The 19,244-nt window shown below is 51.7% G+C and overlaps 1 protein-coding gene across 3 annotated transcripts in view; it reads right to left on the reverse strand.

Moving 5' to 3' along the window:
• LOC147018790 (phospholipase A and acyltransferase 1-like) overlaps positions 1-18,076 on the reverse strand; it is a 72,436-nt gene extending 54,360 nt beyond the window's left edge. For 2 of the 3 annotated variants that reach the window (XM_085898833.1, XM_085898831.1), the window contains exons 1-2: positions 17,907-18,076; positions 11,247-11,358 (exon numbers count right to left, since the gene is read on the reverse strand). In XM_085898833.1, the coding sequence (XP_085754959.1) occupies positions 11,247-11,358; positions 17,907-17,939 (145 nt within the window). In that variant the 5' untranslated portion in view covers positions 17,940-18,076. Of the gene's footprint in view, positions 1-11,246; positions 11,359-11,860; positions 12,041-12,159; positions 12,492-17,906 lie in introns of those variants that run through there. The other variant, XM_085898832.1, reaches the window with a different exon arrangement.
• Positions 18,077-19,244: the final 1,168 nt, after the last annotated feature.

Genomic DNA, 19,244 nt, shown 5'->3' on the forward strand with positions numbered 1-19,244 from the left:
GTGGTGTAAAAGCATTAACGGCAGTAAACTTCCAAAAAACGTTTTCTCCAACCTCTGAAATGTTTATTTTATTAGTCTCCTTCCGGTTTCACCGGAGGGTACTACAGGTTTGCTCTCTGTCTGTCCCTCCATCCCACCTGTGGTTTCTGACACTTTTTCCCCATACACGTTAAAATATTCATCTAAAACTTGGTACTACATGGCTTTATTATGATGTTACAGAAGAAGTTCGAGTTTCAGGGCGTTTCGTCAATCTTTCAAAGAAGTATGCCCTTTTTAAACTTCGGATATATCACATATTATACATGGGTTGGTCGGTGTTCAGCTGCCCTGCCTCCACCCCACTGCTTTACACCCATTGGCTGGATAGTTGGCCTGACTCCACCACAATAAAATCATGTGCCACCATTCCAAGATGCAGCATAGAACGGCAGCCTCAGGACTCGGTGGTAGTCCATGGCCCAGTGCAATTGGAATGATCCCAGGTACATAACCATAACATTACATTGTTGTGGTTACCAAATTCGCAAACCACCATTCAGGTCCCTTAGGTGAGGTATCTCGGTAAGTACATGTGTAGTTAGGCCCAAACCCGTTGTCTAGTGGGAATACATGTCATTTATGCGTGCTGCGACTCTTCAGGATAGCCGTTTTTCTTTAACTATCTTTACTTTGGACCAACCGCCATGATTACCACCACAACCACAACATCAACCACCAACCACAACCACCGCTTCACCACAACCGCCACGACCTTCACGTCACACCTCGCAACCGTCGCATCGCCACCGTTCTTGCGCCGCCTGTGGGTACCGGTGTTGGACTCGTGCAGGGCGCGCGCCGAACAGCGTGTACAAAATCACGGATTTTGTGCTTCAAAAACGGATCAAAAACGACACACGCCCACTTTTTGCCGTCCAATCGGTGAGCGAGGGGCGATTTGGCCCCGCCTCCAGGGCGATCGATATATGCAAATTTATGGATCAAAAAGCCTTCACGCCCACTTTTTCTCGGGCCAATGGGGAGCGAGGTGAAAAGTCGAAGGGAGGGGGTCAAAGATGAGAGGGCGAAGTTACGGGGCGGATAAAAGGACCGTGTTCGTCAGTCCGGGAGAGTCCAGAGGCGGAGAGTAGGAGAGTAGGAGAGTCGGAAACAGAGAGTCAAGACTTCGCGGGCGGTGGAGCTGCTCGTCGTGTGCGTTGGAGTCGGAACGGAGGGGACGGAGCTGTGGAAACGCGGCGACACCAGACGAGGGGGTGCTCGCGTCATGCAGGGAGCTGCACCCGAGGGAGGCCGACAGCGCGACCTGGCCGAGGTGGAGACGCTCGTCGCAGGATAATAAAGATCCTCCATACCCCGAGCATCAGCAACCCCCTCCTGTTTCCCCCCGCGCTGAGATAGTGCGACCAAGGGGGCCCCTTTCCCACCCCCTACCAGACACTGTCCGCGAGGCCCGCGGAGTTGAGGCGCCATCGCCGCTCCGCGTCTCATCATCAGACGGGTAGGCGCGACCCGGTCTCGGCCTCAGGCCCGCCTCATCCTTGAGGGTATTTCTTTTCCTTGGTTTTGGGTATGTGTTGTCGGCGCCGTCTGTGAAGTAGAATTGTATAAGTGTTGCCGTGTGCTCGGTAGTCGGTATTAGCTCTGCATTGTGTTTTCGCTTTTATATTTGCTTTTTGTGTAATATTGTGTTTTTCTTTTTTGTGTGCTTTTGGTGGAATTGAAAATGTGTGCTTCCCGTGTGCCGCGAATAAATGTGCTTTGTGTTGAACTGTTTCCCGCTTCGCTTCGTCATTTCTCCCATTGAATCCTCATCTTGCTTCACGTAAAGGGTTGGTAGTGGGCTGAATACGCCCGATAATTAATCGAACCGTCGAGGTCGACGATAACACCGCTCGGTTATTCTGATAGTACGGAACGGGTCGCTTAAGTGGCCCGTGTCCGAAGTCGACCTGCGGCGAGGTGCGATCGCCCGGTCTACCCTCCGCGTGGGTACTTAGGTAGGTCGAATTTGGCGAGCAACCCTATCCCACGCGGGGGCTGATTGGCTCGATCGCGGTGAGACCGAAAGGTCCACCCGTGACTGGTTCCTGGCGTTAGTCCGAGAGGGTCACGACTGGATTGTCCGTCCGGTGGGCGACGTGCCGCGATTCGAGTTACGCGGCCGTCAGCACGCCGGCGGGCGCGAATCCGCAACACTGGTGTCAGGAGTGGGATGCAAATTAATCGCCCTCCTCGCGGCACTGGTATCGGAGAACAGGAAAACGGGCTCTCCTGTCTCCGGCTAAATTCACGGGAATCGGTCCAGGGGTGAGAGAAGCGACCCCCGATTCCCTCCAAATTACGAGCGAGCTAAATTAGCGCTTTACGAGAAGCAAGATGGCGTATCAAGGCGAGCGGGAGCCGGGGGTATTAGAAATGGATGTAGAATGTGTAGAATCCATGGCTCAGGATGAAATCCCCGTGCAGGAAATGTTGATTGTGCAGGAGGACGAACTCGCCCAACTGAACCCGGAGCCCGAGGTGGATGCGGCAGCGGCCGCGGTGTATGACACCTTCCCCCCCCCCTCTCCACCAAGACCCTTCCCCAACCCCTGCCGAAACGGCTCACTCAAGCGCACCCGACATGGCCCAGCTATGCGCCATGCTGGCGGCAATGACAAATGAAATGAAAAACGAAATGAAAGGCATGAACGAAAAGATGGATACAAATACAAATGAAGTGAAAACGACGATGGATGCGAATACACAGCAAATGAGGGAAGAAATGAAAAAGCTACGGGGTGAGACGCAGAACATGGGCCGATGCCTGCAGGCGGGCATGAAGGCCGTGACAAAGGAAATAATAGTTGAGACAAAGGAGGTAAAGGGTGAAGAGTTGGCAGAGACACGGGAGATAGAAAAAATAGATGAAAGACTACACGAGGAAGACGGGGTAAGTGACGCACACACACACACAGAGGTAGTGGAGGATAATGGGGGTGAGCTGGCGGACTGGGTAGAGACCCAGTGCGAGCACCTGGATGACCTCCTCCAGGAACGAGGGGAGGGAGTATGCCCCCTTGAGGCGAGTCACGACCAGGTGAGTTCGGTCGTGCTTTGCGAGGTTGAGGAGACGGGTGCTGTGGACAGGTGCACGGAGAGCTTGGGGGGTATAGAGGCCCCGGAGACCCTTGTGGGGACACGAATCCCCAGTGTGGTTGTCCCTGTGTGTGTGGTGCAAGGCGTGAGTGCGTCCCCGTGTGTGAGTGGTGTGGTGGCGATGGTGCCGGAGTACGTGCTTCCCAGCACGCCGTGTGTGGATGAGGCACGGAGTGTGGATGAGGCACCGCGGTTGAGTGCCCCCGCGTGTGTGGATGAGGTACGGAGTGCGAGTGAATCACCGCGGTTGAGTTCCCCCGCGTGTGTGAGTGAGGCACGGAGTATGGATGAGACACCGCGGTTGAGTGCCCCCGCGTGTGTGGATGAGGCACGGAGTGCGAGTGAGGCACCGCGGGTGAGTGCCCCCGCACGCGTGAGTGAACGGCCGTGTGCAAGGTCGCTGTGTGCAAGGGAGACCGTGTGTGTGAGAGAGCGGTATGTGAGGGAGATGTCGGTTGGCATGCGGGAGCACGCAGCCGCATCTCCCGGTGTGAATGTGATGGAGTGGACTGTGTGCGTCGTAACACGCAGGTGTGCGTGGGTCGAATGGCGACGACGGCGACATGTAAGGAGGGAAAGCCGAGTAGCGGCTGTAGTTGTTTCGGGGACCGTGCCGGGTTCACCCAGCAGTGAGCACGAGGTCCGTGCTGTGCAACGCACGAGGCCGCCACGTGCTCGCTTGCGAGAGTGAAGTCCCGGTCCGGAAACGCACGCGGTGGATTTGCCGATCCCGCGGACGGACAAAGTTTAGGCAGGTAAATGGATTTGGACCGGACGGGTTCTCCACGCGATCGTGTGTGTTAGCTCCAACGGGCAAAGCACATGTGTTCGCGTGGGGAACCCCTCGAGACGTGGGGCTTGTGTTTTTTTTTTATGCGCACGGTGACGTCATGGCTGCACGTGGGGTTGGAATCCGGCAGGAGGGGTATCTCTGCCGGATGGTACCGTCCAAGGAGGGACGAGGAACACGTGCAGCTGCATGACGTCACGGGCAGGTGCAAAGTGCGCGAGTTGCCGCGCTGGTGATGCGCATGAAAAAAAAAAAAAAAGCAAGCCTCACTTTCGGGTGCACAGGATTCCTGAGCAAGGGGTGGAAGACCCCCTTACCCAGGGCACAGGATGGAAACTAGTTAGGGGGAAGGGTTAGCTTAGTTAGACCGACTCCATGGGGCAGGGGTAAGTCCTCATGGAGTCCGTGGAATGGATTAGTTAGAGGGATTGTAGCCAGATTTAGGTTGGGAAATAAAATGATTTATTTGAGAACAGTGACAGACAGTGAATGTGTAGAGGGGACGTAGCTTAGCTACGTAGTGTTAAAAGCAATGTGCTATAGTGTAAGGGACGACGTGGGAGCACGAGTTAGTTAGGGGATGTAGTTAGGAGTATGGCAGAGTTCAGCGGTGTGTGTGTTGAAGAGTTGGAGAGTTGTGAGGTGAGTACATGATGAGTGAGTGAGGCCAGCGGGTCTGTGTGAATGGAGTGAATGGGGAATGCATGGTGCGATGAGTGATTGGGGGGAGGAGTGACTCCCGCCCAAGGGACCCCGGGGTCAGTGTAGAGTGAGTTAGCTGGGTTAGTCAAATTGAAAAATGGAGGTCGTTTTGTTGTTGGTGGGAGTGTAGGCTCGAAACCCGTTTGGAGGGGTGCAGGAGCCCTGTTGACGGGCTTGGGAGCGTGGCTGCGAAAGGTGAGTATCGCTGAGTGGGTACCCCGGGCACCAGGCTAGTCGGCCGTGGTAGGCCAAGGGCCCATGGGGGGCCGGGATAGCGTAGTGGGCACGGGTGCGCCTGCTTGGTGCGGGGGCCCGGGGCGCCGTTAGCCGCGTGGGCAGTGTTGTGGGCACGGGTGACCCTCGGAAAGGGGCCCGGGAGGCCGGCCTGCCACGTGTGCGTTTCAGGGGAGGTGCCATGGGGGGCACTCCCCGGTGTTAGGGAGCTGGTAGGCTCGGAGGCAGTGTAGTGCCCGGGGGTGCCATAGCGGGAGAATCGGCAGAGGGTCGTGCCTGCCAAAGGGAGCCACGTGTCCCAGCCAGGAGACCGTGTGAGGGCACGGAGAGAAAATTGGGGGGCGAGGCCCGAAATTGTGAGGACACCAACACAGGCGACGGGAATCTGGGTTGTTAGAACCAATAGTTTAAGCGAGAGGCGCTTGTTGAAAGCCCCGGGGTAGTTTAACAGTTAAATGGTTAGGGTAGATTAGGAGATGTACCCCTCCGCACCATCCATCCCCTCGCTGTCGTTGTGGGCCGCTGGACCCACTTTGGTTATAGATTGCCGAACTCTGGGGAGGCCATTCTGAGGCTTCGTTGGGCCTCGACACAGGACGTTAGCTCTCCCTTATTCCCCTCCGGGAAGGGAACGTAGGGGTTGGGAGTAGGCTAGGTGACAGGATAGGTTAGCCGAACAAGGACGATAAAGGGGGTTAGGGGACGATTTATAGTGGGGAAGTAAAAATAAAAACAACAAAAAAATAAGTTGGGGCTAAATTGGGGTTTGACAAATTAAGGGAGTGGGTATGTACAGTGACAGGCAAAGGCGATAGGTGGGAGGGAGACAGGTAGGTCCGAGCCCGCCTTCCAAGTGGCCAGCACCACCGCACTCCCTCCACCAACCTCCATTGAACGGCAAAGGCTGGCCAACTTCATCGGCTGGCCGTGTTTTGCTTCAAGGCGGAGGCCGGCCAACTTCATCGGCAGCTGTGTGCTGCAAGGCCTGTGCCGGCCAGTTCATCTGCTGGCTGTTTTTCTTCGAGGCCTGTGCCGGCCAGTTCGTCTGCCGGCTGTGTTTGCCTGCAGCGGCCTTCTTCTGCGGGCTGTGTTTGCCTGCTGCCTTTGCCATGCCATGCCCACTGCCCACGTTCACCAGCCCCGTTCAATTTTGCTTTGCCCCACCCCCCTGTTCATTGCCATGTGCGCCAGGATCAAGGCAACAGTTTGCAAGCTGCAAGAACTGCCCCGTTGGCAGCTACAATACGGGCCTGCAGTGGCGGCCCGTGCACCGTGTTTGTGTCCATGCATCCATTCGTTGTGCTCATTGCGTGTGCCACTTGAGCTGGCACGGAGACTGCGTTGTGCAGCCCATGCACCGTTGTGGTTCACTGCGTTCAGTTCAAAAGGGAAGGCCTTGGACTGCGTGTGAGCAGCCAGCCACGTTCCCTGTCACCTGCATTGTTTGAGCCAGAGACTGCATGTGGGCAGCCTGGCTCCCTGCTAACTGCTTTCTTTTTGCAGAGTTCAATGATCCTGGGCCATGGTTTAGTGTAAAATTTGTAAGTTAAGGTTAAGATGTACTGTAAATATGAGTGCGCCCCCGGCATGTTTGTCTTAGCGCCGGCAATTTTATTTAAGTCGTCCGTGTGAGTGAGTTTGTTTAGATAGTTACGCAGCCCTCAGGTTATTTATTTTGGGGACACGAATACCATGAATGTCGCACTCAGGGATCCGTAGGTAAAATGTACTAGGGGAAAACTACACATGATGGCACACGAAAATTTGACGACTCGGGACGAGTCTGTAAAAAGGGAAGGGGTAGTGTTGTGGTTACCAAATTCGCAAACCACCATTCAGGTCCCTTAGGTGAGGTATCTCGGTAAGTACATGTGTAGTTAGGCCCAAACCCGTTGTCTAGTGGGAATACATGTCATTTATGCGTGCTGCGACTCTTCAGGATAGCCGTTTTTCTTTAACTATCTTTACTTTGGACCAACCGCCATGATTACCACCACAACCACAACATCAACCACCAACCACAACGCCGCTTCACCACAACCGCCACGACCTTCACGTCACACCTCGCAGCCGTCGCATCGCCACCGTTCTTGCGCCGCCTGTGGGTACCGGTGTTGGACTCGTGCAGGGCGCGCGCCGAACAGCGTGTACAAAATCACGGATTTTGTGCTTCAAAAACGGATCAAAAACGACACACGCCCACTTTTTGCCGTCCAATCGGTGAGCGAGGGGCGATTTGGCCCCGCCTCCAGGGCGATCGATATATGCAAATTTATGGATCAAAAAGCCTTCACGCCCATTTTTCTCGGGCCAATGGGGAGCGAGGTGAAAGGTCGAAGGGAGGGGGTCAAAGATGAGAGGGCGAAGTTACGGGGCGGATAAAAGGACCGTGTTCGTCAGTCCGGGAGAGTCCAGAGGCGGAGAGTAGGAGAGTAGGAGAGTCGGAAACAGAGAGTCAAGACTTCGCGGGCGGTGGAGCTGCTCGTCGTGTGCGTTGGAGTCGGAACGGAGGGGACGGAGCTGTGGAAAGGCGGCGACACCAGACGAGGGGGTGCTCGCGTCGTGCAGGGAGCTGCACCCGAGGGAGGCCGACAGCGCGACCTGGCCGAGGTGGAGACGCTCGTCGCGGGATAATAAAGATCCTCCATACCCCGAGCATCAGCAACCCCCTCCTGTTTCCCCCCGCGCTGAGATAGTGCGACCAAGGGGGCCCCTTTCCCACCCCCTACCAGACACTGTCCGCGAGGCCCGCGGAGTTGAGGCGCCATCGCCGCTCCGCGTCTCATCACCAGACGGGTAGGCGCGACCCGGTCTCGGCCTCAGGCCCGCCTCATCCTTGAGGGTATTTCTTTTCCTTGGTTTTGGGTATGTGTTGTCGGCGCCGTCTGTGAAGTAGAATTGTATAAGTGTTGCCGTGTGCTCGGTAGTCGGTATTAGCTCTGCATTTTGTTTTCGCTTTTATATTTGCTTTTTGTGTAATATTGTGTTTTTCTTTTTTGTGTGCTTTTGGTGGAATTGAAAATGTGTGCTTCCCGTGTGCCGCGAATAAATGTGCTTTGTGTTGAACTGTTTCCCGCTTCGCTTCGTCATTTCTCCCATTGAATCCTCATCTTGCTTCACGTAAAGGGTTGGTAGTGGGCTGAATACGCCCGATAATTAATCGAACCGTCGAGGTCGACGATAACACCGCTCGGTTATTCTGATAGTACGGAACGGGTCGCTTAAGTGGCCCGTGTCCGAAGTCGACCTGCGGCGAGGTGCGATCGCCCGGTCTACCCTCCGCGTGGGTACTTAGGTAGGTCGAATTTGGCGAGCAACCCTATCCCACGCGGGGGCTGATTGGCTCGATCGCGGTGAGACCGAAAGGTCCACCCGTGACTGGTTCCCGGCGTTAGTCCGAGAGGGTCACGACTGGATTGTCCGTCCGGTGGGCGACGTGCCGCGATTCGAGTTACGTGGCCGTCAGCACGCCGGCGGGCACGAATCCGCAACAATATATATGAGCAAATACCACCCATTGCTTCACTGAGGGGAATACTGAAAGGGGGTAAAAAGAAACAGGGGCGGGGAGAGTGGTGGGGGAAAAGGGAGAAAGATAGGGGGGGAGGGAAGGAGGTATAGGGGTGAAGAGAGAGGAGGGTGGGGGAGGGAGGGGAAGCGAAGAGGGGTGGGGGAGCGAGGAGGTAGAGGGGGAAAGAGAGAGGAGGGTGGGGAGGGAGGGGGAGCGACGAGGGGTGGGGTAGTGAGGAGGGAGGGAGAGTGAGGAGGGGTGGGGGAAGGGAAGGCAGCGAGAGGTGAGAGAAAGGGAAGGCAGACATGTGGTGGAGTGTTAATTATGATTCATACCATCTCATCAAAATGATTCTGCATTGAATAACAGTGAAGATGGAAACAAAATAATGTCTGAAATTCATTTTCTACCGGTCATACTATAAACACCATCCAGAGAAAAATACCACCCAGACACGTCTGGAGACAAACACCACCAGGAAGCATCCGGAGCCCAGCCATCCGGCGACAAACACTGCCCGGACACATCCAGAAATAAATTCCCGTCCAGACATAAATCCCGCCCGGACACGTTCAGAAACAAACACTGTCCAGAAACGTCTGGAGATAAATACCATCCGGACACGTCTGGAGACAAACCCCGCCTGGACATAACCACTGCCCAGACACATATGGAGATAACCACTGTCCAGACATAACCACTATCCGGATAAGTCCAGAGAGAGAGAGAGAGGTTGGGGTGGGAGAGAAGAGTGAGAGAGGTGTGGGAGGAGGGTGCTGCACTGTATTGGGAGGAGGTAGAGCAAGAATGGGACAAAAAGAGAGGCGTGGGGGAAGAGGAGTTAGCAGAGATAATATCCCCTTTCCTTCATGCTGCCTCCACCCCCGTCACACTGTCTCCACCCCCCTCTCGCTGCCTCTGCCTCCCCTCGTGCTGCCTGCCCCTCCTCTCATGCTTCCTGCCCCTCCCCTCATGCTGCCTTCCTCATCCCCCCTCCACATTCCCTCCCCTTTCCGTCGCGCTGCCTCTCCCTCTCCATGCTGCCTCCCTCCCTGTTACGCTCCCTCCTACTCTCACGCTGCCTTCCCCTCCCCTAGTGCTGCCTTCCCCTCCCCTTGCCTTCCCCTCCCCTTGCCTTCCCCTCTTCTCATACTGCCTTCTCCTTCTCCTCGCAGTGCCTTCCCCTCCCCTCACGCTGCCTTCCCTTCCCTCCCATCATGCTGCTTTCCTTTCCCTCTCCTCACGGTATCCTCCTCTCAAATTCCTTCCACTATATAACTCTCCAGAGGTTGAGTATAGGAAGGGGTGTCAAAGAATGTGTGACTTGGACAAATGAAAGCTTCTTTTATTTTTACCCCCCCCCCGGCTTTCCCTCAAGTCCCCCGATCAAACACATGTCCAGAACACCCCCTTCCCATCCCCAATACCCCCTCTCTCTCCCATCCTCTTCTCTCCCTCCTCTATCCCTCCCATCCATTTTCTCTCCTCTCCCTCTTTCTCTCCCTCCCTACCCTGTCAGTGAAGCAACGGGTTGTATTTGCTAGTCTTTAATAATACATCAAAATAAAGACCAATTACTGCACCGTCGTCCCAAGAAGGAAGCCAGACGGAACAACACGCACGCACGCACACACGCACACACGAACAACACGCACTGGTAAGTAATTACAAAAGCTATTTTATTTGAAGTTATAACCTTAATACAAGCAATTTGATGCCTGGTGTTGGCTTAACAGTTAGGGTGGCTGGCTTAATATCCGAGGGTCTTGAGTTCAAGCCCCTGTCAGGTCATTGAATTAACACCAGGTAAGGTTGACTCAGCCAATCATCCTTATGAGGTCAGCAAAATGAGTGCCAGCTTGCTGGTATCCTGCGTTGGAGTGGCGACCCGTCCAGGATTGTGCCCAATAGCCCAGGAGACTACTTTCGCAGTATTGACGCTCTGCACAGAGTATGGTCCCGATGGATGGATGGATAGATAAGCAATTTACTGATTTCCAAACTGACGGATCATCAGCTGGGCACGATTTTTCATCGAGGTTTCGATTGTTTCAGCCCAGAACCTCTCCAAACGGCGGATCCACAACCCCGGTCGCAGATCCACATTAGTGGACTACTCAACATCAATGGACCCACAACCTCAAAGTTGTGTCCAGACAGTCAGTCAAGACAGCAATGCAATGTCCTTAACCAAAGTTATTTAATTTTTAGTTTTATTTAAAGTGTGACTACATATGAATAACTTCAATGTTACACCACTTTATACGATCATATATTAAGTGACACACACTTTAGCTTGCAGTATAACCTATAAATAATGTATAACTTTACCTATAAATAATGTACTTTGATTTACATCACAACAACAACAAAAGTCTTACCTGTCAAATGACAAACAAAAGTTTCACAAGGTCTGAAAACTTTACAACACATACATCCAGAGGAATTACACTTTTTAAAAACATGTTTCCAAGTACTTAACAAAACATACTGACTCATTCTGACAATGTACGCTTTTTTGTAAGCCTGATATTATTGTCACTCTTTTCGGTTTTTGACCTCGTCTGGTTGGCTCAGACCAGACAGGTTGACCAGGCCACCGATTGGCGAGGGGCTGCCTTGATTGAGTCTGGCGTTACCTGGTATAGAACGGAAAGTTCTCCCATCTACACTGACAATGCCTATGGATCAGGGCGTGACAGTCAGTGTGTGACTGTCAAATGTGTTGAAAATACAAAATTCAATAAATAGAAATGAAGTAGTTCTCCGATCATAGACCGACATCTGCAGCCAGACAGACAGTGAACCAATTGCTTATACAATCCTACTTTGAGCGACGAGCACACGGGTTAACAATGAATTGCTTACCATTGGCAGCCACGTGAATGACATCACCATTACCGATGTAAATGGCCCAATGCTCATATACACCTGATGGCCGAAAAATTTCTATAAGGTCTCCGGGCTGCGGACTGCGTGTCTGTTAATAAAATGCACACAAATCAATTGGTGAGAATAGATCAGCAGAACAAGAAAATAATGGTGACTGTTCTGGGGTTTGTGTGTTCAGTTACCAAGTTTCTTGTAGAGCGCCGCCAATGGCTGAAGCACTCAAACAAGCACTCCGTCTGAAACCATTGATAAGGAACGGCTGGCTTGACAAGTGCGAGCAAGCTGCTTGGTAACTGAACATACCCATCCATCCATTGGGACCATACTCTGTGCAGAGCGTTGGTGCTGCAGAAGCAGTCTCCTTGGCTATTGGACACAATCCTGGACGGGTCGCCACTCCGACACAGTACACCAGCAAGCTGGCACTCATTTTGCCAACCTCAGAAGGATGACAGGCAGAGTCAATCCCACCGCGTATTAATTCTACAGCCGAGGGGATTTGAACTCAGGATCCTCAGATCTCAAGCCCACCACCCTAACCATTAAGCCAACACCAGGTGAACTTACCACCAGGTCTCCAAACTCCTTACCTGCTTTGTTCGATTCTGCTCCATTGCTCAATTCTGACCTGGTGCCTGTTGTATCGAGGTATGAGAAAATCAGGAGGAACAACTTAAAATTCCATTCAACAGAAAGAGGAACTTGTATTGTGCCTCAACCAGTTCCTCCAATGACTGTTCGTCATCCTGTGTGATGTATGCACCTTCACACTGTTCGGTGCACAATGACATGACATCACTCTGGGATACCAAACCGGTCTGCCATTACAGAAGGAAACTGCATGAAAACAAGCCACCCTGGCAGGAACGCAAATACATTTTCGACTTACCCAAAGGATGAAAGATACAGAAAACATGAGAAAATAGCTCTCTGTCATGGTGTCGATCTGAATTGCTTGAAGAAACCCGACTTGTCAGACATGACAATGTGAAGTTGTGGCACAGGATTTAATGAATATCCAGATACCGTGAACTATCCTCTTCCTCTTTTGCACTTCCTCTTTGAGCTCTGGCTCACTCTTGGACGACCACACTCCCAGTCCTTCGATTTTAATTTTGCAACTTTTGCAATTAAAACTGACTTCAGTCAACACCAACCCAACAAGCCTCCATTGTCCAAAACATCGAACTCCCCACTAATCACCCATCTCTGCTGGGGTACTCATCCCAGTCGGAGGGGCGGAGGGGAGTGGGGAGGAGGTGGTGAGGGGTGTCTGCTTCACACACATTCACACTGATCATTCTCTTTACATAATGTTCTCTCCACCAATCTGAGTTCTCACTTCAACGTGTCATCACAGTTGTTCACTCACACCGCTTTCATTCCAAATCACTTAGGACAAGAAAAGTGAGGAAGGCATTCTAACCTCATCAGAAATATAAAAAATAAAAACAACTCGAGCTCCGTCAATTAAAAATGTCTCCAAACTCCTCCAGCACGATCCGTCATTCCTGTCAGCTGCTTATATCTGTCTGTCTAAAAAGTAACCGAGCTGCAATGGGACTTCCCACAAAGGCTGATCACTGATCCAGCAGTCTCGCTCAGCCAGTCTCTCCACAGGGACGACATGGAACCCTGTGCAACCTGTCTTTGTTTCAACAAAGCCTGGGCGGAGCACGACCATCTCCTAATTATTGTCTGAGGGCTTGCACGCATGCGTGCTGCACAAGAAAGCACCTCCTACTTGTCCTCTGGTCAACCAGAGATGGACCCACAAACTCTATGGAGAGCCACCCTGGTCCTAAGTCCATCATTGATGCAGGCAACAACCTGCAGGTGCAGGCGACGAGGACCCGCAGTTGCGGGCAACGAGGGCTCACAGATTCAGGTGATGTGAGCCTGCAGATGCAGTTGTCAAGAGCCAGCAGATGCGGGCGATGTGAGTCCGCAAATGCAGGGAACGAGGGCCCGCATATGTGGGTGACGAGGGCCCGCAGATGCAGGAGACGCGAGCCCGCAGATGCAGGGGAAGAGGGCCCGCAGATGCGGGCGACGTGAGCCAGCAGATGCAGGCGACGAGCACCCGCAGATACAGGTGATGAGAGCCCACAGATTCAGGGGAAGAGGGCCCGCAGATGTGGGCGACGTGACGCAGCAGATGCAGGCGATGAGGGCCCGCAGATGCAGGTGACGAGGACCCACAGATGCAGGTGACGAGGGCCCACAGTTGCGGACGACAAGGTCCCGTAGATGCAGGTGATGTGAGCACGCAGATGCAGTCGTCGAGAGCCAGCAGATGCGGGCGATGCTAGCCCGCAGAGGCAGGCGACGATGGCCCGCATATGCGGGCGGTGAGGACCTGCAGATGCAGGCGTCGAGAGCCCGCAGATGCGGGTGACGAGGGCCCGCAGATGCAGGTAACGAGAGCCCGCAGATGCAGGAGACACGGGCCCGCAGATGCAGGAGACACGAGCCCGCAGATGCAGGGGAAGAGGGCCCGCAGACGTGGGCGACGTAACCCAGCAGATACAGGCGACGAGGGCCCGCAAATGCGGGCGAGGTGAGCCCGCAGAGGCAGGCGACGAGAGCCCGCAGATGCGGGCGACGAGGACCCACAGATGCAGGTGACGAGGGCCCACAGTTGCGGGCAACGAGGGCCCGCAGATGCAGGTAATGAGAGCCAGCAGATGCAGATGAGAGCCCGCAGATGCGGGTGATGAGGGCCCGCAGATGCATGCGACGTGAGCCCGTGGATGCAGTCGTCGAGAGCCCGCAGATGCAGGCGACGAGAGCCAGCACATGTGGGCGACTTGAGCCTGCAGATGCAGGCGACGTGAGCCCGCAGATGCAGGGGAGGTGAGCATGCAGATGCAGGCTTCGAGAACTCGCAGATGCAGGCGACGAGGGCCCTTAGATGCAGGCAATGAGCGCCTGCAGATGCAGGTGACGGGACCGAAAGATGAATGCATCGAGAGTCCGCAGCGGGTGGCGAGGACCCGCGGATGCAGGCCCACAAGCCCCACGAAACGACGTCGTTCATACATTGAATCAACGACAATTGGAACATGTGCCCAGTGAAGAAGTCGCCTCTTCGGGTGAGTGCCTTGAATGTCCTATCCCAAAGGGAGGATGATCACTTGTCTCTGTTATCATCTGAGCTCAAGCGTTTGAACATCGGTATTGCAGCACTCTCTGAGGTTCAGAGACTGGATTGCGGTGAGATCCTGGTGGGTGGTTACACCTACTATTGGTCTGGTCGCTCTGATGGTTACCATGCCCAAGGAGTTGCTGCAGCTGTGTTCAATAAGCTGACTCCAATGATAATTGAGGTAGCACCGGTCAACGAGCGTATTATGAGTTTAAGGATTCGTCACTCCTTGGGTGTCATTTCCCTGGTCTCTGTTTATGCTCCGACTGAGGCGAGTGATCTCACCGTGAAAGATGCATTCTATGCCACGCTTGAGTCTGTGGTTGATCAGTGCCCCAGACGAGATACACTTCTAGTCTTGGGGGATTTCAATGCATTGACGGGAACTGATAGGGATGTGTTGGTCCACATGGGTCAAGAACTGTGAACCTGAATAGCACGAAGTTCCTTGACTTTGCAAGAAGTCATGGACTTAGAGTGACCAGTTCATGGTTTCAGAGCCCACAAACTCATCGCTGGACTTCGTATTCCAGCGCTGGTGGTGTGGCAAAGGAGATTGACCATGTCCTCATGGATGGTCGCTGGAGGATGATCCAGAACTGCAGGGTCTACCGGAGTGCTCAGTTCCTCAATACTGACCACCGGCTTGTTGTAGCAACTCTTAAGTTTCACCTTAAATCTAGGAGAATGGTACCATCCCAGCCTAGGCTGGATGTTGGCAAGCTCAAGGATGAGAGGGTAGCTGAGGAGTTTGCGAACAAGCTGAGTGGAGATTTGGGGGGTTTGGGTGCTTTGGGAGGTCCTAAAGAGTTGTGGAGTGCCTTGAAGACCACTGCCCTTGATGTTGCCGGTGGATGTCTTGGAACTTACCATAGGGCAAAGAAGAATTTTGTCCCTCAAGGGACACTGGATACCATTGACCAGAGCCACAGGGTCAGGCTGAATGGCAGAGCTGAGCTGTTCAGGGAGCTGAGGTGTAAAACTGTACGTGCGCGAAGGGTGGACAAGGAGGCCTATGTGCGAGGAATCTGTGAGAGGGTAGATCATCACCTGTGGTCAAGTGATTCTCATCATGCTTACAGGGGAATTCGTGCATTGCGTTCATCCAAGCCCATCCCTCGGTGTACTGCAGTTAGAGCAGAGGGTGGTAGGCTCTTGACAGAGGAGTCTGAAGTGAAGGCCCGCTGGGCCGGTTACTTTGAGCGGTTGTACCAGGCTGATCCCCCAGCTGTCGAGTTGGATGTCAGGGGTGTTACAATAACTGTTGCTGACCCTCCAATCAACTACGGTCCACCTTCGCTTATAGAAACACAGGCTGCGGTGAACCGGTTGAAATGGGGTAAAGCTCCAGGGATCTGTGGCATCCAGGCCGAACTTCTCAAGGCTGGTGGAAATGCTGCACTCGTGTCGTTGCATGCAGTTTTGTGCTCTGCCTGGAACACAGGCATCATCCCAACTGACTGGAAGAGGGGCCTTGCTGTCCCTCTCTGGAAAGGGAAGGGTGATTGCCAAGACTGCAACAACTACCGAGGGATGATGCTGCTCTCAGTGCCGGACAGGGTCTTTGCTTGGATAATTCTTGACAGGTTTCGCCACCATCTTTTTGAGCACCAGAGTCCAGAGCAGTCAGGCTTTACACCAAAAGGTCAACGATTGACTGTATCCTTGCTCTTCGGGTCCTCACCGAACGCAGACGAGAGTTTCGGCAGGGGCTGCTTGCTGCTTATGTTGATCTCTGTAAAGCGTTTGCTTCAGTGAATTGGGATGCCCTCTGGAGGATTCTTGGTCTTTGTGGGGTGCCACCAAAACTGATCGATCTGATGTCTGAACTCTACTTTGGTACTGAGAGTGCTGTGAGATGTGGTGGTACCATCTCTGACTTGTTTTCAGTTGTTACTGGAGTTCGTCAGGGATGTGAACTCACTTCCCACACTTTTCAGCACTTGTATGGACTGGATTATAGGGAGGATGTCAGAGAGATCAAGCTGTGTTGCATCATTTGGGAATGTCAAGATCTCTGACCTTGATTTCACAGATGATGCAGTCATCTCTGCAGAGACTTTCGATATCCTTTTGGGGGCTGAGAGGTGCTGTATGAGGAGTCAGAGCCGCTGGGATTATGAGTTTCCTGGGTCAAAACTAAGACCCAGGCTTTCAATGACATATTGGATGCTGCTGTCCTGTCTGTGCCTGTTTGTGGTGAGGATGTTGAGGTCGTGGAGAGATTCACTTTCCTTGGCAGTGATATTCATGTCTCTGCTGGCTGTGAGTCGGAGCTCAGTAGATGTCTGGGTCGGGCTTGGGGAGTCATGGATTCACGGGATCATGGGGGGTGGTGCTGCCAGTACCTGTGCAGGAGGACGAAAGTCCGAGTCTTCATGTCCTTGGTGCTTTCAGTCTTGCTCTATGGATGTGAGACTTGGACTCTGCCCAAGGAGCTGAGACGGAGACATAATTCCTTTGGTACCAGGTCTCTTTGGAGAATCCTTGGCTATCGTTGGTCAGACTTTGTGTCCAACGAATGGTTGCTGAGAGAGACTCGGATGAGATTTGTTACCTGCATAGTCCGTGTGTCAGTTGCGGCTGTATGGACATGTGGCTCATTTTCCTGACGCTGATCCTGCTCACCAGATTCTCTCAGCGAGGGAGTCTTGTGAGTGGAGTAGGCCAATGGGCCGACCACGTGCTTTGTGGTTTCAGCAGGTTGATCAGCATCTCATGGAGATGGGGATGGGCCAGGCATCTGCCTGGGGGATGGCCAGACGGAGACCCCTGGAGTCCTGGCGGAAAGTGGACGCGGCGACGCGCTGCTCTGGCGCATGCTCCCATACCTGACCTGACTAGACGAACCAGGAATGTAGTATACCTCGAAGTTCTCATGTAAAATAAGCATGATTCAATCAGTGAGTAGCATTCCAATCTCCAATCCGTCGAACACGGGTATCTTGTTAGTATGTCATAAAATAACTCCAAACTATAGCAAAGGACTTGCTGTTTATTCGACAATCATATCGTCTTGCCATCTCAAATACTGAAAAATCCGATTTCCACAGAACAGCAGAAAACATGACAAGCTTGTGGGAAAGCGAAACATAAATGATGATATGACACATGCATGATATGTAGCACGATATACAGCACGATATTTCAAAAATGTATTGGGCCCGATATGTTCTATTGGATCAGGCAATGCATGGCGGAGGTCTTCGCTCGACCGAATTCCCTTCCAATTACCTGTTTTCACCCCTTTCTGTTGGGTCGCCGAAATAGGTGACCCTTATTGTCAGTAATTCTGTCTGTTTGTTTGGATGTTTGTTTGGATGTTTGTCATCAGCATAATTGGTAGTAAACGTGGGCGTATTTTGACCAAACTCGGGTGGTAGGTACATGTTATGACCCAGTGCTTTGGAAATTGTGATGGTTGCTTGGGACGCTTTGGTTCCAACTATCCAACCACTGAAATAACGTATCAGAAATTAGTTACATACCGGAGACAAAATGAAGGCCATACAACCAGTCATGTTCGCCAGGTCGCCATTTTTCTCTTCTCAGAACCGATATCCAAAGATTTCGTTGGTTTACTTCGACGGGAAAGCGGTAAAACTGCACTCCAGAGACTTTAGAGTTTAGTATATCGCTGAGTACATCCCGGGGCACAACTCTTACCCATTTGCAGAAAAAAAAAACGCTTGCTTGGAAATAACGGTGTAGTTGAAGTGGAGAGTATCGGTTGTTATGGTAGCGGTATACTTTCTTGCCACTCAATATGGCGGATCTGCCACAGTCACGTGACCGGTGACGTCATCTGAATAAGGCCTATTACAAGTCTCCACCATTTACAGTCCAGCATTCCTGTCCCTACGTTTTCCAGAGCAGCGAGGTGTTTTGAATTATTAGCAATCGGTATGTTTTTGCTTCATGCACCAAACCCGTGTCATATATTTTCCTATACAAAGCTGTCAGTTGCCCATACACCGCCCAAATAAAGGTATGCGTCAGAAGAACGTGTTGTATGCTTGAAACAAGATCACCCGTAAGGCGAGTTCTCTGCTGGTTATTATAACAGTGTTATTGTTAAATCGTGCCACGCGAGGCCCCGCAAACGTTTTTAGGGTGTTACTTCTCCCTGAATCAGCTTGTTGTGGTTATATATATATATATATATATATATATATATATATATATATATATATATATATATATATATATATATATATATATATATACACATACATATACATTATATATATATATATATATATATATATATATATATATATATATATATATATATATATATATATATACACATACATATACATATATATATATATACACATACATATACATATATATGTATGTATATACTGGATGTATATATGTATATATATGTATATGTATATATATATATATATGTATATGAATATATGTATATATATGTATATGTGTATGTGTATATGTATAAATTTATATCTGTATATGTGTATATGTATATCCGTATATGTGTATATGTGTACATATGTATCTGTGTATATGTATGTATGTATGTATATATGTATATATGTATATATGTATATATGTATATATGAGGCGCCCGAGGAGTGATGTAAGGGACACATCGGCCATTTTGGAGTTAATGCCATATTGCACTATTTTAACCCTTCCCCTATCATCCGAGCCTATCATCATCATCATATCATTAAAAAAATGTCGCTTACATCACTCCTCCTCGCGGGGCCTCATATCTGCATATGTATGTATGTGTATATGTATATGCGTTTATATTTACCTTCGCATTCTGCAAAAGGTTATGTTTTGGTCGCCGT

This window comes from Eptatretus burgeri, chromosome 10, assembly GCF_056783735.1.
Source record: "Eptatretus burgeri isolate ZD-2024b chromosome 10, Ebu_testis_v1, whole genome shotgun sequence".
NCBI classification, from domain to species: domain Eukaryota; kingdom Metazoa; phylum Chordata; class Myxini; order Myxiniformes; family Myxinidae; genus Eptatretus; species Eptatretus burgeri.